The sequence below is a fragment of the Mytilus galloprovincialis genome, chromosome 4 (assembly GCF_965363235.1).
Source record: "Mytilus galloprovincialis chromosome 4, xbMytGall1.hap1.1, whole genome shotgun sequence".
NCBI lineage: Eukaryota > Metazoa > Mollusca > Bivalvia > Mytilida > Mytilidae > Mytilus > Mytilus galloprovincialis.
In genome coordinates, this window is record NC_134841.1 from 86693286 (window position 1) to 86711854 (window position 18569).

An 18569-nucleotide genomic window follows, 5' to 3' on the forward strand; every position below is an offset into this window, starting at 1 on the left:
ACCACTAGCAGTTAACTGACACGCCAGCTCCAGACCTCAATTAAACTGATTAAAAGATTATATTCATCATATGAATATCAGACACAATCCCTCCCGTTAGGGGTTTAGTATCATTCTATCATAAAATATATGAGAAGAACATAACCCATGTCATGCCAACAACTGTTTTTTTTTTAAACAAATGTGTTTAGTTCCGATGCAAAGACCCTATAAGTGAATCAGTATTAAAGCCAAAATATGCAATATTTAATGATCTTACAACAGTTTCGTAACTATATCCCTTCTTAATAAGTCTGTTAAAAGGTTTTGTGAGTTTTTGAGGTGAATACTGACATTTTTGTGTTTTGTAAAGAATATTACCATAAAAGATTGGATGTGAAATACCTGAACGTATAAGATGTCTGCATGTTGAGTTATATTTACGAATTATTTCCTTATACCGATGATAAAATTAAGTAATTGTTTTGACTAGTTTGTGATATCGAAAATTCTCCATCAGGGTAAATAATCGCTGTGAATATATCTAGATATGATGGTAACAATGCAAAATCATAACTATCCAAATATTTTAAAATTTTATTCGAAAAAGGGATACCCGTAATAGTTAATCAGCAATCACTAGCATTAACACATCACATCATACTCTGCAATGAAATAAAATGCAAAATTATTAGCACCATCATCATAACTACAATGATTGTGTTATATAATTATCCAAAGTACCAGGATTATAATTTAGTACGCCAGACGCGCGTTTTGTTTTCATCAGACTCATTAGTGACGCTCAGATCAAAATAGTTATAAAGTAAAAACAGTACTAAGATGAAGAGCATTGAGGACCCAAAATTCCAAAACGTTGTGCCAAATACGGCTAGGTTAATCTATGCCTGGGGTGGGTAAGAAAATCCTTAGTTATATAATGGTAAACAAAGAATTGTAATTATTAAAGAGTATTTTAAACAAAAAAAAACATGAATACAAAATGCTATTTTTTACAAGTTAGTTTTAAACTGCCAGCAATTCTGCAAAGTGTTTATCCTTTTTTTTATTTTGTTTGAGGTATCAAGTAAGCCGTTATTTCAGAATATAGTGTTTTTCAATCAAATTGCAAGATTTAAACATCGGTAAACTTTTGCCTAATAACATTAATGGTACATTTTCATATTGCAACTGATGCACATTTCGATAAAAAATAAACAATAAATGTTTTTTTTTTTTGTGATGCTCATGTCCAAACATCTGAAAATAAGATCCAAATCTTATTTCGGATAAAAAGAGCTACAATTCAAAACGGAAAAACAAGTTTATCCAATACCGGTGGAGGAATCAGAGCTTTGCATGATGGAAATATATTTCTAATTTGAAATGATTTGTTAAATTTTGTAAAAGCATATTCTAATAACAAAGAATTCCGACTAAATTTACTTACACAACTGGCTGGTAAATTAAATACTGATGGATCAGACGCAACTGCTTCAATTCCCATATACTGTATTCCCATTTTAACGGATTCTATATATAAAAAAAAGATAAAACGGTTACAGTGAGACAAGTCAATGACGTCATTTATACAAATTTATCTTACAATTTTGAGAAATATAGATAATTGGTAAAGCTCATTATTCTGAATAGTTTGCTCCTTTTAGATTTACTCTATTCATATCGTTTCAAAAAATGGATTTCACCCTTATGTTCTGTTTGGCAGGCAGGGTCTGTAGACACATTTTGTTAATATCTTACCCTAATGATAGTTTTGGACAAGTTTGGTTTTTACCTCAGCAGTTAAGGTTAAGTTATTTGTCTTAAAATTTCAGGACAGAGAGATCTTAAATTGATGAACTTTTTTACATGTCAGATTTGCTCTAAATGCTTCAGTTTCAGAGATTTAATTCACTATGCAATTTTACCCCTATAACCGTTTTGTAGCCATGGTGGCCACCTTGGTTATCGGGTTAGGTCATCAAACACATTTTTTTTAAATTAGATACCCAATGATGATTGTGGCCAAAGGATAAGGTACGATAAGGCCAGTTTTGGCCACCTATTTTCTCATTTTTCAAATTCTGTTTTTGAAAGCTACTTATTATGTTAAAATATTCCCTGATGTTTGAAGTTTGTTTAAATGAACTTCAAACCCAATTATTCTAGCAACTGGGCGAGGTGAGGGGAGTAAACTTTCTGTTATTATTCAAATATTGTAATTATTATTCACTTTTCAAGTGTTTCGTACAACGAATTTTTAGTCTTTAAGTGCCTGCGCCAACGTGACCCAGGATTTTGTTTATTCCAATTTCATAAGCACTGTTTTTGCTATCGAAATCGCCGTAATTTTCTCCGGGTCACATAGGCGCACCCTATTGATTTTCAGAAAATATGACTCAAAATCGTAATTTTTCCTTCTTTTGGCGTTTTTGGTGCCCTTTAACCCCTTCACCTCACCCATTTTCTGAAATTAATAGCTTTGAAGGTCATCCAAACAAACTTCAAACCTAAGGGAATATTTTAACGGGTTAAGTAGCTTTCCAAAACAGAATTTGAAAAATGAGAAAACAGGGGGTCAAAACGGGCTTTATCGCATCTTGTCCTTTGGCCTATTAATTTCAGAGAAGATTTTTGTAAAAGTTAACAGACGACGACGGACGACGACGGACGACGAACGCCAAGTGATGATGAAAGCTCTTTTTTGGTCCTGAGGGCCAGGTTAGCTTAAAACTAATAAAAAAACACGTATCTAAAACTAATATATCAATTGAGAAAATATCAAACAACTATTGAATTTAGTGTAAAGACGCCATTAACAGTAAAAAAAAAACCACCCACATAACATTGTGTAAGATAGATGTGTAGATTGTTTTGATATTAATCAAGCCGAGGCTTCCCCGTGTGAATTGTTTAACAATTTGTCTTTTTAGCACCGCTAGTTGCATGCACCCTATTTGTTTGAACTATTAAGCATTTCGCATGATTGGTAATTGATTTATTAGCTGAAATAAAAGTATGTGACTCCTTAAAGGGTGTAAATACCTCCTTTTCTGTTCATTCCTGCACCCTCGTAAAAAATTGGAACACAGCCATCATCTGCAACAGTCAGGTAAACCAACAGTTGTTCATCTTCAAATCTATATATTGTTGTTTTAACCTTAGCTGCTCCAGCGCCCATGTACGACTGATTCATTACAGTTGCATTAGCTGGAATAAAAATAAATAACTGCTACAATCGTTTTTAAAAATTGGAACCCAAACTTTTAGTTCATAATCTTTATGATATTGTTATGGGCATAAAAAAAAAATGCTGATAAATATTATACTACAATCACATATAACTCAACTTTCTCTTAAAATTGAAAATTATACATTTTCTGCCTGATGTTCTGCCTCTGAAGCACTTTGATGAATTAATCCTCATAAGTTAAGCACAGCCAAACATTTGAAAGTCAGGAATGCGTAAACTTTGAGATGAGATTTAATACCAAAAAGGACCTTAACATAACATCAAAATTTATCCAAAGGTCAACTTTGCTCAAAGGGAGTCGACAGCTTTTTTTTTAATATTTTGTGATGCAAATTACTTACTAAAAGAAAGATACAATAAGAATGCAGTTTTATTCTCATTTTTAACTTCAGTTGATTTTATATGTGGATGATGTATGATCTAAAGCTTATATGCTAACCAAACGCAGGAGTCTCGTTCAGACCGTTTAAGCGTTGACGTGTTATTGACCAAGAGAAGGACATTGAATCAAAGTACTACACAGTCAAAACTTCATGTTAAGTGTGTTTACATAATTTCTATTCATTTCTTGTATTTATCTGTTTGAATATTGTATGATGAATGCATATAGGAATACGGAGATATTACTGTTTTGGTATTATTTTGTTTATAATTTGATAGTGTTAGAGCTAGCAACTATAATTCTCCTTTTTTCAACTTACTTGGTATGCAGCCTGGTTCCATGGTTGTAATATTGATCTTCGTACACTTGTTATCCCGGAGTATGTATTCCATACCCTGCACAATTAAATAGAAAGATCAATTTCACAAAGAACAACACAATTGTAAGGCTTCATCAAAGGAGAAAAGCTATTAATGATCAGAATTTCGCTTCATCAAAGGAGAAAAGCTATTAATGATCAGAATTTCGCTATTAAAAGTATATTCGGTCTATAATTTTAAAACATTAAAGAAGATAATAATATAACTTCACATTCCAGGCATATGTCTTATATTATGTATTATGTATTGTAATGACTTTTAAAAAAAAATGTTTGATAGGTACGTTTTTTTAGGTAATTTTGTATTACGCTTTTAATCAAACAAAACTGTTTGTTTGTTTTGAGATTGTGACACAGTGATGACTGCGGTATCCATAGTTTGACTACTTTACCTATTATGTCTGTTTTGTTCACGCATCGTTGTAAATATAATGGAATTCGATGTGACTGTCATACAAGTGAGAGGTTTAGCGCTATAAAACAAGTTCAATCCACCATTTTCTACATTTGAAAATGCATGCACCAAGTCCACGGTGGGTATGGTTGTCCTGCGAGAGAACGTACTGTGCTGGTGATTTGGTCCTGATGGGTGCTGGTGGGTCCTGATTCTGTGCTGGTGGGTTTGTTTACATTGTATCAGAACGGCAATAAAACGACTGTTTTGTTGCTTAATTTTTCTCTGATGCGTCATAAGTACCATGAAAAGTATATTACAACAATATAAAATTGCAAAAGTCGTGCAAGTTCGTTAAACGGAATTGTCCTGACGATGTGCTGGTGATAAGAAAAACGGTCCTGGTTCTGTGCTCCTATGTCCTGGTTCTGTGCCTTTATATTTTAGTTAAAAGTGGCAAATATTCAGTCAAGATCAATGATGCTGTACTGTTATTGACTACTAGTAATTAACTGTTGTCTGCTTTCTTGAAATTGACATTGTTATGAATCTGTTTACTGTTATTATGAGAGAAAAAAAAACCCTATTTTTTATTCTTTTTATAATTAACTGTGATTTTATTTATTGGCCTGTTAATGGAACCCTTCTTGCCCCCTTTTAAGATAAGAAAATATGTTTACGATTTTCGGGATTACGATCATTTTGCAAGATCGCCAAAATACGTTGTAATTTATACAATACTTATATAAAGTAGATGATGTTGTATGTTTGTTGTCAATGGACAAATTTCCATAAGAAACCAAAGAAAGTATGTGTTAACAACCATACGTCATTGTACGACCTTCAACAATAACCCATAAAATAAAAATGTAAAAGGTTTTGTATAAAAATGGAGAGCAAAAATATAGAAGAAAGGACTTTCTGAGCGTTTGAATCATATGTCTTTAGCAGCTTAAAACACATTTGTTTGTGAAAAATTGAGTGCTGACTACAAGAATGACAATAGTATTGCGGGTTTGTTTGTTTGTTTTTTTTTGGGGGGGATGGGGGATAAGTTAGAGCGAGGTTACAGTGAAAGTGTTAAGCTTGGAATAGTTTCCCGTAAGATTTAAAAGTTGTATTTTAAAAGAAAAATGTATCTTACAGCTATTAAGAATCACTTGCTGTATCTGTAAGATTTTTTCAACATATTTTTTTTGTCTGAACGGTTATCAGGTATTTTTTTTCGAAAGTTCGATAGAACACTAAAAAAAATCACTATTTTATGAAAGGGCAGACTAGAATATGTCAGAGAATATGTCAGAGAATGAAGACGAGATAACCTAGAGAACATTAACAAAACTAAGATTTCTTAGCTTTTTCATTTCAAAATTCCAAAATAAATAAATATTTTTGATAAAGAATTACAGGGGAGGAAGTGAACAATGTGTCCTACTTTTCTATATTTAAATATTTTTATGAATAAAAAATCAAATGTGCCTTAATTATGATTGAAAATGAGTAAATGGAAAAACTACCAAACTAAAATACATTTTTATTTTAATATTGGTAATATCACTAAGCTTTTAAGTTTTGTGTGTCAAACACACCATCTCTGTAGTAATGACCCCTTATTAAGATATTTCACATCTCCATTTTTTTTCTGCATTTTTTTATATTGTGAATTCTTAGTATTATTATATTAAAATGTAGACTTAATTTATATTTAAAAAAAAACTGAATCTAAAGCCAGATAAATCAAACATTTTTGTTTCTATCTATCCGTTTTCAGGACTTTAACAATCAACGTAAACACGCCTGGAAAGTAAAATGCGTACTCGGCTGTCTGTAATCGACCATTTTTAGACACCCTCCTAAAAAACAAGCCGGGGTGGGGGTTCAGAGATGCAAATTAAGTACTTAGATCAATATTTTATATTTTCGTGTATGGTTTATCACCCCCTCCTGTGGCCTGTCAATTACGAAAATGTGCAAACTGCAATAGTATCAAAACAGCACAGACAATGAATAATAGAGATATAATTTTGTACATATACATGTATCAAGGGGAAACTTCTTGCAAAGCATTATTATTTATAGTTCATTATTGTATTTAGTAGAAAAAGAGAATTTGGTGAAAATAAAATCACTATTTTTGTAGAAAATTCACAGACCTTTGTACAGAAATTTTTGTTATGTTTAGCATGGGATCAACACAAGGGTACATTATCCTTAAAAATCTATTTAAAAGTATTTGAAACTAACGTTTGCTTTGTTAGTTGTGCCTTCAATTTCAAAAATTAAAATATCTCGTAACTTCATACTACCAATTGAGTATAAAACAAGTTAATAAGTTTAAAAAAGAAATTCTTAGATTAAACACCTAGATTTAACTTTAAAAAGTCATAACAGTTTAAAACAATACAAATCTACACACACAAATAACTGGCTTAATTTCAACTGATTTTCAACCCGAATCGCTATAAGATCATATATAAGCTCAACTGTGTCGAGGGATCGTGTGAGGTTCATTTATTGTCTTGGCGTCCGTATTACAATGACCAAATGTTACCAAATGATATTTTCAAGAGTGAATCTAGGAAAAACAATATTCATCAACAAACCAGACCACTGTCTGTTAAAATGTATTCGAGTTTTTAGTTACAGCCGATTCCATTGAGTATGTAGGCAAATGTTATATCTTTGGTTAGCTTGCTTGTTAGCTAAACCGTGAAGTCATTGTTAGGTAAGGTCTATACCCTCCTTTCGAATTAGCCTGGTCCTACAGACAGAAAGATGTGTCATTTGTCGGACTAGTCTACTCTTAAAGTAGGGTAGTTTACATAACCTAACAATGACTTTTCTGTTCAGCAAGCAAGATAACCAAATATATTCCCTTTGTCTACACACTCATTGAAATCGGCTTTAATATTGCAAATGTTCAAGCAATTAGGGCAAAACTTACCGAGTAAAAAAAATCAAAATGTCTATCACCTTGCACATTTCAGAAAATTCAGATCAGATAACGAAACTGGGTCCAGCAACATTTATAAGCAATTTAAGATTTTGACCCTCACAGTTTCCATTCACCACAAATATTCTCGTTACAACGAATCAAATACCAGTTGCAGCCTTTTGTTTATCTATTAATATATGTATACGGATAAAGTTATGAAAGGCAGCAGGGTCACCAGGGCTGAAATAAATGCTAAGCATAGATCTAGAAAGCGGCAGATAATCATGGCATTAAAAAAACTCTCTTCTTTTCGACTTTTTTCGAACAAATTGACACATAAAATGAATTATATAGTATTATGGAATTTTTAACTTGTTTTCAATTCATTGATTACACCTTTTACTAGGATAACAGTCCTGTCAAGTATGAGCTGGGTAAAATATTTCAGAAAAGAAGATGGAAATGTGAAAGTTTCCGTGCGTCAGGTGCAACAGCATACGAACAGCTAACATGTCTCGTCAGGGTGGAAGCTAAAAAGTCCACGAAAATTTGATTTAAAACCTTTATTCGTTCCAACAAAGATATTGTGATTTTGTTGAGGATTTAACCATCTACGACAACAAAATTTCTTTTTTTTTAGAATTTACAGCTCTTCTATAAATATATGCAAAGCAAACCATTAATTAAATTGCTTGCTGTGATTGTTTGGATGTTTGTAAACGACAGGTAAGTAGTCTGTTTACTATATACTACAATTTATTTGGAAAATAAACATTAACTTCAATTCCTGTCAGTTTGTATTTGTCCAATCAAATCCCAGTATGTATTGAAACTCCGCCTACCTATTGTTTGAAAACATCCAAGCAAACATAGCAAGCAAGTCAATCAAAGTTTTTTTTTGCATGCTTTTATAGAAGAGCTGTACTATATAATGCAAGGAAGCGTTTAAGTCTTTCGCCAAAAAATACTATCAATTTCTTTTTGTCCTATGTAAACTTACGTACCATTTCCTTCCATTCATGATCATTAAATTGAACTGTAAAATATTGCTTGGTACCTTCTTAATTCCTTTATGAGTCTTATGTAAACATAATTATGACAACAACTGTTGTGAGAACAAGATTCACTGCACACTTTTAAAGTTCTGCTTCATCAAACATTAAAATGTGAACTTAAGTTTTGAGACTTTTTTAATCTACACGATTGGGATTTTTGTATATGAGAACATGGTTTATCTATTAGTTGAAAATGCGGCTTTGAACTAGCTTTCAGTACCTGCAAGCATTCGTTATTCAATAATGTGTGTCTTTGTGTTATTATTTTATGTAATAAATTGTTGTGTTGGTACACCACTGTAACAATGAAGGAGGAAATGAGGAGGGTTGGTTGGGTGGAAGTGGGGAGGGGTATGCAGAGCGCTAACAAACATGTCTATGCGGCATTGGCTTTGATCATTGTTGAAGCATCAATGTAAGGGACATTTAAAATATCTTAATAAAACTATTCTTATTTTAGATACTATATATTGTTATCTGATATTGGACGAAAGATGTTGCCCTTTTATGTAATTATTTAATACAAGTTACGATCATTTCAAAACACATATTAAACAGCCAAATGGATGCACAAGAGCTAAAATAGGAGTCATAGATCCTATTGACAACAATTATCTGCCCAATTTTATTGATTTTGTAACATTTGTTTCAAATATGACCAACTTCTTATCCAAAATCACCAGCACCGTATCAGGACCCACCAGCACAATGTCAGGACCCACCAGCACAGTATCAGGACATGAATAAATTGAGAAAATGCTAAATGTTAATAAATTGCAATGTTTTTTCACAAAATAGTTTTGTCGCGTGGATTGCGGTATAGAAAGCGGACTCTATGAGCATTTTTGTTTTATTTTTTCAGTTCGAGATTTTCTGAAAATGAGCATTTCTGTGTTACGCTTACTGAAAAAGTTTAGAGGGTCAACTTTTTAATTGTTTACATATGAACCCATAAGAAACAAAATTGAAAAATCTCAACCGTTTTCTTCCATTTTTTATGAGTGAAAACGTCAAAAATTATTATTTTCGTCTTTGTTTACATTTTTTCATTGATCACCAGCACAGTACGTTCTCTCGCAGGACAACCATACCCACCGTGAAGTCAGGAATATGACAGTTGTTGTACATTAGTTTGATGTGTTTCATTATATGATTTTGCTATTTGATTCGGGACCTTCCGTTTTCAATTTTCTTCGCAGTTCAGTATTTTTGTGATTTTACTCTTTTTTCACATATACAAATGATGAAATGTTACAAGGAAATCGCACTTTTTAATTTGAAGTTAAAAAAAAGCTACATACTAATATTTAAATTGTTTTCATGTGTTGACATTTTATGAATAAGAATTCATTTAAGTACTTACCGTATTAAAGTCTAGTAAAGATGTCTGGTGAAATTCAGGTCCCCCGTCAACACTTATTGTTTGATTTGCAACCAACTTCCTAACTGTTTGATCGTAAATCAGACCTTCCGAAATCTTCAATAAAAGACACAAACTTAGTGACAGAATAATTATACAGTTGAAATAGTATTGCAAACTGTAATATACACATAACATGAACCGTGTTCTGATATGAAGTTGGGATGCATCTTCGTTTTACCTAAAGTTTTCTTAAAGGGGCATTTTTTGGGGTTAAAATATGATTTTTTTTAATCATTAATGAAAATGAAAAAGAGAAAAAAATAAGTAAGTATCGTTCAATTTTGTAAAAATAAGCCACCTCATTGGAATCCATATTCATGTGAATTTTTGCTAGAGATGGATTATGCATGAAATAGCGTGTTCGGTTATTAAAAGGAAAAGAATGTCAATATTGAAAGTGAAACAAGGGTTAGCCATATAATTGACTGATTCGATCCACACAAATTAGTTTTTAAACTGGCAAAAAACTGTGACTATAAACCTTTACTAGTAATATGAAATTAAACTGACATAGAAAATGCAATTACATGAGTTCGCTATGTATTTATATCTATATTTATGTTTATATCGGGTTATATATCCGCAGTCTGTAGAGGTCACTACAATGGTTAATTTAATATCGTCTACACAAAAATGCACACAAAATTTTGATTCATTTTATATCACCTTTTGGTTGTTCATTTATGTGTTTATTTTAGACTTTCTATAAATGGACACGTATACGTTTTAGTATGATATAAATCAAATATAAAAATTTGAGTCAAATCAGTGAACACAAATTTGAGCTAGTGCCTCTTTAATTTGACCATTTTCGCATTAAATATGATAGATCAATTGTATTAATTCAATCATTTCACAAGTGACCAATTCATGATGTGTACTGTATGTTTATGCAGTGAAAGAATTGTAAAAAGCATACGCTATTTTAACTACGCATATTAGTCATGTTAGTATTTTGTTTAGTATTTTAATATTTTTTGTTAGTGCGGAAAGCATTATTTACCTCACTCCGGTGACCCATTCCATCATCACCCCGCATGGAGTAATCGACGAACACCATACCTCTCCATTGTTTCGGAGGGCAGCAACACAATACAAATGCTGGTAATAAAACAAGCGCAACAAATCGAGTCATTTTCTAATTTTTGATTTTACAACTGAGAATAATGTTATATTTACACAGGTACTTATGCGGAATTGACACCTGATAATTATACATAAATTCCCATTGTTATATAACTTTACATCTGATACATGTATGATAAGGCATACGTTCTTATATAGTATAACGACCTCTTAACTGTCAATTACACTTATGTCTCGAAAGTTAGAAAACCGACTTGTCTTCAGAAATCATTTCTTTAATTTGCAATAAAGAATAGGCAATAGAAATCAGGTGGACATATAACATAACAAAACTAATGCAAAATTTATTAAAGTTATTATTAAGTTAATTCACAATGCGTTGATTATTGTTTTTCCGACACCGCCCTGTCCCATTTGTGTCTTTTTTTGACGATATAACTCTGTGCCGGAAATAAAATGTTGTGATATCAAGAAATATATGTATCTGTTGGGCATAATTTATGAAATACATTTACAAACATCTTTTATACACTAGTTATTTTTCTTATATTCTCAAAATAAGTAGATGTGATATGATCTCTTCGCAAACAAAAACCTCTCAAATCTACATGTATGAGGAAGAAAAACTGACATCGACGTTAAATAAGTTTTATCGTCAGCTTTACGAACTGGTTGTCCAATACGGTCTGTCGGTGTCATAGATCTTTAGTATAGTCGTATGATCTGTAACTTGAACGATTATGTCCTTTTCCCGGTTATTGCCAACTGACTAATTGTGTATTGTCAATGCGGGTGATGCATTTATAGCTAAAGACGCTTACCCTGTTAAAGCACACATTGTCAATCTCTCTCTCTCTCTTCGAAATTCATACGATTCTCTGAACTTCTTGTTCCTACGTCGAGTATTCGTAGATCGAAACCTCTGAACTACTTGTTCCTACGTCGAGTATTCGTAGATCGAAACTGTATGTCTTTTGTTTGTATGTTATTGGTTTGTTTGTGCTACGTTCCAATCTTAAGAGTCGATCGAATTTTTTTTGACAAACTACTGTTGTTTTCTATAAAATACGTTGATAAGTTATATCAAGTTATTAGACATCACGCAATATCAAATTGGTAACAGACACTTATCTAATATATTCATTTAGGGAATTTAGATAAATAAACGAAAAACTTGAACAAAAAAATAAATATCTTTTATTAGAAACTGTCTGAAAACATATTTTGAAAATGTGATGCGCAAGTTTAAGATCAAACAGGTGGGATTCTAATCATCTTTGATAGCCAAGGGTTACGATCCACTCCCTTCCTCTGATGAGTGGATCGTAACCCTTGTCTAGTGAAGATGGATTTTAAAAAATTGAGTACGAATCTGCTTTGACATTCCGATTATAAGTTTTTAATATTTTACCATTCTAGACCAAAGGAGGTGGCATGGCATGTATTGCTAGATTTGTATTATCACCGGTTCTTACCCAAAATAATTTCAGTTCAATGTTCCCAAAACCACCTAAGATCTAAATATGTACAAGTTGTGTGTGTTTAACAAACCAATACCGTGTAGTCGTCAGCAATGAACTGGGTTTTGTTATAGTTTGTAGGTTTTATGTTAAAAGAGGAATCGGATGTTTGGTTTTCATGTAGTCTGTTATAATGTCGGAAGATTTTGGTGATTCCTGTTTTTTTTTCTTTTTATCTATTATTGACTCGAAAATCAAACAATAATGGTGGAACTAAACTCATTTAAAATTAACTATTCTCTATTTTAAATTTATCGACTACGTTGATTTCAATTGTAGATTGTTAGTCAAGGGAAACAACTCGTATAAAGGAACACGTTTATTCCTGCCTATAGAAAGGATGTTGATAAGCAAGTTGTATTAGTCAATCAAATTATTTACCTTTGTTTCACTTTCAATGTTGACTTTTTTCCTTTAAATAACCAATCATGCACACTTCACACGTTATCCATCTCTGGGTGAGGTGTTAAATTGAAGTTCACATGGATACGGATTCAATGAGGTTGTATTATTATTTAGTTGAAAGGAAATAATAATAAATCATCAATGATTGTAAGCTTAATTTGACAAAAGTAAACCATACTGGCTTCTAAAAGCGTGTGATGATTTCACTATTTCAATTTCTTAATGATTGAACAAAAAAATATAAAAATAAAATTTGAAACTCACGTACATATAAAATCTAAAGATCTTTCAAGCCTCACATTTTTAAAGTGTTCCACATAGTTCTTAGCATGGTACCATTTCTCAAAATATACCTTTCTTCACCATCTAATTTTTCAATTACGCCGGTCAGCTCTTGCCACGTAATTTTTCAATAAGGTTATATGGTCTTTTTGTAAACATAACAATTCAAAAATTATATGCTATAAAAGGCTACATCCAGCCATACGTAAATTCTAAATTTTCTAAATAGTGTCTTTTTGTTGTTGGGATATACATGTACAAATACCCGACCACGTCCACTCTGTATTTATATTTGTATCAATCTCATGAGTTAAGACTTTTTCAACTGATTTGTAATTCAGATGTATGTGCCTGTCCCAAGTCAGGAGCCTATTATTCAGTGGTTGTCGGTTTTTATGTGATACATTTTTGTTTTTCGTTCATTTTTTGTACATGAATAAGGCCGTTAGTTTTTTTTCGTTTGAATTGTTTTACAATTGTCATTCGAAGCTGACTATTGGGTAATGGCTTTGTTCATTGTTGAAGGCCGTACGGTGATCTATAGTTGTTAATTTCTGTGTCATTTTGTCTATTGTGGAGTGTTGTTTCATTGGCAGTCATACCACATTTTCTTTTTTTATATGGATTGGGAATCATAAAATTATCAACAAGACAGCATTTGTATTATGTTTATTTAGATACTTTTGATTGTGAAAATTAAATGGCAAATTGATAAAAAATCCTATTTCCTTAGAATTTATTGTTTTACAACAATGTAAAAGTTCTAAAATAAATACATGATCGATGATTTTCACCTACACATACATCTTACTTATCAAGAGTTCAAAAATACGAGGAAAATGTTGTTCGGTCGGTCAAAAATTCACGATGAAAGTTCATATGATTAATGGGTCTTTTTTTAGGTAAGTTCTGAACATTTCAACATACCACCAATAAATATGTTCTGGTTAATGAACTGATTCTGATCTGCTTTATCTTATCGGTTAACTTCCATTACGAAGGCTATGCTCTTACTTTATAAATGGAAAAATAAGTGATAAGAACCAGCCTTCAATTCGTGTATATATAACACTGACAAGTGGTAGAATTTAATTATATCGGACAATATGTTTCGTTACACAGCTTTGATTGTGCTCCCAGCTTTGGTTTGGTCTTGCTGTCCACCAAGTAAATGGGAAGGAACCGAGTATATTGCTCTGGGTTCCACAGATGGCAAGGGACAGGGACATTACACTGAGGTAACTTTACATATCACAAAAAACTGAAGAAAAGTGTCAGGTTTTCATTTCTTTTTTACTTATGCTTGATTAAAAAAAAATATGTCTATCAAATTATTAATCATTTCACTTTTACCTACTCTATCATTGACCATGGACAAAAGAGGTATCGGTGTTACAGACAATCATCCATACAAGTAATGTTTGAGATTTGATGTTGTTAAACATGGAGTCTGGAGCCTATAAACGCGGAGTCAGGAGACTATAAACTTAGAATTGAGAACTCAGTTGTAATTCAGTGGGTGTCATTTATAACCGTGTATCATATTTGGTTTCGTTTATTTTGTGCATAAAATAAAATCAGATGTTAGTTTTCTCGTTTGAATAGTTTTACATGTTTTGTTATGTAGGTGCCTTCCTGGGCTTCCTAATTGCTATTTGATTTGCTTATTGTTGAAGGTCATAAGGTGACATATAGTAGCTAATAAATACGTCATTTGGTTGCTGGTGGATAGTATTCTTACTGTCAATCATGCCATATCTTCGTATTTTATATAAACGATCAATCTTTGAAACAGTTTCAATACGAGATTGTCTTATCGGGTCACACATGTATGCATGCATGCTCATAGTACATGGAAGCTCAAAAGTATAAATGTGTATATGTAGTCTGATAAGGCACTTTAAGAATTCATAATTTAAATTTAAAGAAATAATTCCAAAATAAAAAAAAAGGATTTTGGACGATATGTATAATATTAATGCAGCAAAATGCATTAGCGAAACAATATATATAAATAGATTGATTCTTTATTTTCGTAAGTCGTTGAATCAAAGATAAAATAAATTTAAAAAAACTACTTATTTTAACTATTTTGAATAAAAGGTCCATGTTTTTGAATATTTCAACAAAATTAGCAGTTACCTGAAATTGTGCTCTCTGAATTATTAAATTTATCCGTAGTCTGGTTCGTACGAGGAGGTATCTTTGATGAAGTTTATAGAATTTAAAATGGAAACTTTTTTACTCCATGCAGTTTGAAATCTTCACTTTCAGTTTCCGTGGTTGGCAATTATGCAAAAAAAAATTAATTTTATCCTTTCAAATTTATATTCATTTTAGTTGTAAAACATTATCTCGAATGGGTTTCAAAAGAGGTAATTCTCCCTCTTACATACAAATACAAACTCTTGAAATAGAATTATAGCTGATTATTCTATTTTTAGATTTCACAGAATGTAACTGTAGATACAGACATGAGGAGAGTATTTATAACACAACAACTTTCAATGGACGGTCAGGGTATGGAACAGAAAATATTACAAGATTATAGTTCTGTAAGTGAATAAATATATCGATCGTCATACTAATTCTTAAATGTTATCTACTTTAATTGCCAGTTGATTATAGTGTATTATTATTTTTTTTCCTGTCTTTTGCAATTCCTTCAAAACTTTGCTCATTACTCCAGAGACCAATCTCCAGCATTCAAACCTGTTTTTGCTTTTATGATGACTTTTTACTTATAAACATAATGTTGAAAAGAAATTAAAGATTTAAAGTCATTACAATAAGTTTGTTAAATAGTTAACTATGTGAGAGTCATATCTTTACGGATATATTACCGGATTTAGTATCCATTGGAACTCACATAAAATGAGAGTAAAATGAGTATTTGAATAATATTTATTTTTACTTATATTTATAAAAAAAAATAAAAAATGCGTCAATTAAACTTTTGTCTTTGTTTCATGAACAGGGAGAACAATATGTAACAACAACAAAAGATGGTATGGAAATTAGTTGTATGAGAATGCCAATTAACTCAATTGAGCCCGGATGTGTTCCAAGTAAGTCTAGTGTTTTGTTGACATTTGTTTTTATTTTTGACATTCGATTTGGTCATTGTGGTGTCTGTCGAATGACTGTTCTGGTTACCTCTTGGTTTTTTCTGCTTTTTATTGTATCAGTGTTAAACTTTTGGATACGTTCTACACTGATTGTATGGCGTTTTAATACAAAAAATAATCAGCAGTATTTTAAATAGCCCGCATGCTATTGTATCAACTATAATATTAATTCGCTTTTTCGCCTAATACCTAAAGATATCGGAAAAAAAATTTCTGTAACAAACCTTCGCAGAAACAGTCAGTGCACCTAATTTGATCCAATAATTCGAACTGCATTGCATAAATGAAAATAAAAAAAATCATGCAAGACTTATTTAAATTAATTATACATTTTGGGACGAGAAAACAATCCGTTGACACCAAAACGCAAAGGCCACCAATAGACCAACATTCAATTTTCTGACTGCTAATTACATATGGAAAATTTGAACTAACATAAAATTTTGTTTTATGGCGTCCATTTCAGAAGGTAGGACAGGGGGTTAGCCTGAACAATATAATTATGTAATAGAATATGCTTACATTTAACATCTTCAGAAACAAAATGTTCTCAAATGATTTGATATTCACTATTTTATATTTTACCTTTTTTTATAGAGAATCATACAAAAATAATTCAGTCTTATTTCGGAGCTGGAAGCTCAAAGGTTATGGCTACAATGTACAAATTCAATATGGGCCAGAACGTTATCTATGCCACTATGTCCGACGATGGATGCATACCTTTGGCTTATGAAGCATCAGGAGCAACTGAAGATGGAGGTAATAGTTAGGAGCTACTTTAATTATTTCGATCAGATTGACAATTTAATGCATGGGAAAACTAAATTTGATGTATGTTATACTAAATTTGTGTTAACACGTCTTGAACGGATTGCCTTGGAGATGTAAACAACTGCAGTTCGTTTTTTTTTATGGCAATGTGTAGTTCATCTTAAACAAACTTTAAGACAAACCTTTGGCATATGAAACCTCGGGAGAAACTGAAGGTGCAGGTAGTAATAAGAGCTACTTATATAATATTTTGATATTGTCCAGTTGGGGGAAAACATGATATTTAATTTGTTTATGTTATATTTAATTTGTGTATACACGTCTTGAGCGGATTTCCAAACAAATGTAGTTCTTTTTTTCATGGCAATGCCTAGATCATCTTGACCGGACTACAAGGCAAAGACAAAATATCAGATATCTGGCAGTTTCAATTCACAATATATAGCATTACTTAAACTGATTAACTGACATCCGTGTAGTTTTAAAAGTATAAACAAATGTTGGAACTGCTTATTTATATATCACTAACATCATCAAAGAAAGGCACCATTTCCTAACGTGTGTTTAATAAATGCAAAAACTTAAAATCAAATCATAGCAATCAAACTTAACTTTTAAGGATTCAAATTTTAAAATAATTTTAATTGATCGCACATGTGTATACAACTATAACTTTTTTTTTTATAATTTGACCTCATTTTGAAAATTCCCTTCCAGCTAGATCATTTATTTTAACTCCTGGTGTCTGTTTGATTAACATTACCCAAAGATTTAGTTATATATGGTTAAATTCTCATATGTTGTTACTTTACACGTATATTAATTTCTTGTAGGTGGTTATCAAATGACTGTTGAGTTTTTCGGAATTACCCCAGGAATTGCATCCACATCTGTATTCCAAACACCAAAAAATTGCGTAAGTAGTATTTCACATCATAATTACCTTTATATATTCATCCACAAAAGTACTAAAGATTTCCGAAATGGTACATTTTTTTTATACACATCAATTAGAAGAAAATTTAAAATTATGACTGCATGACTAAAAAAAAAGAATTTACTGTAACGTCATTAAAACAAAACTTGGGGAAATTCACTCCAGGAACATTAGGATAATCTGACATGGAGTAGAAATGTCGCTCAAATTATTATTTTGTTGTCAACATGCAGCTAGTTACAAAATACGTTCAGTATAACTATCTGTTTGTATCAGGGTTGTGTCCAACGGTAAATAGGTTCAACGACTTTGCAGTTTAACTGTATTCATTGGTGTTTCATAAATGTATAACCAAATACACGGAAATGATTCATACTAAAATATGTTCTTGAACTTGATTACTCTAATGTTCATTCATTTTTGTAGCCACTACCACGACCAGTCGTAGCAGGACTTGGAAAATAAGAACATTTCTTTATGATACTCAAGATTTCAACCTCAGGATTGGATATATTAAAATGGTGTACTTTTTCATAGTTGTCTTGTTTTCATATATATTGTGGGAAGGAGGGTATGGGGTAAAAGAGCACGAGAAAAAAAAGCCTAATACTGGGAGTGTATCATTGTACTAAGCAAT

At 31.7% G+C, this 18569-nt stretch overlaps 2 protein-coding genes across 2 annotated transcripts; one reads left to right on the forward strand and one right to left on the reverse strand.

Annotated features, from left to right (window-relative positions):
- Positions 1–563: 563 nt before the first annotated feature.
- On the reverse strand, positions 564–11044 carry LOC143073265 (uncharacterized). Its single transcript, XM_076248677.1, has 6 exons — positions 10804–11044; positions 9741–9854; positions 3934–4009; positions 3025–3189; positions 1430–1512; positions 564–644 (listed from the first exon to the last, which is right to left on the reverse strand). The coding sequence occupies exons 1-6, from the start codon at positions 10933–10935 to the stop codon at positions 633–635; spliced, it is 582 nt and encodes a 193-aa protein (XP_076104792.1). The 5' UTR covers positions 10936–11044; the 3' UTR covers positions 564–632.
- Positions 11045–14090: 3046 nt separating this feature from the next.
- LOC143073266 (ependymin-related protein 1-like) lies at positions 14091–18466 on the forward strand. The gene is made up of 6 exons (XM_076248678.1): positions 14091–14331; positions 15538–15648; positions 16071–16161; positions 16819–16983; positions 17829–17911; positions 18359–18466. The coding sequence occupies exons 1-6, from the start codon at positions 14200–14202 to the stop codon at positions 18395–18397; spliced, it is 621 nt and encodes a 206-aa protein (XP_076104793.1). The 5' UTR covers positions 14091–14199; the 3' UTR covers positions 18398–18466.
- Positions 18467–18569: the final 103 nt, after the last annotated feature.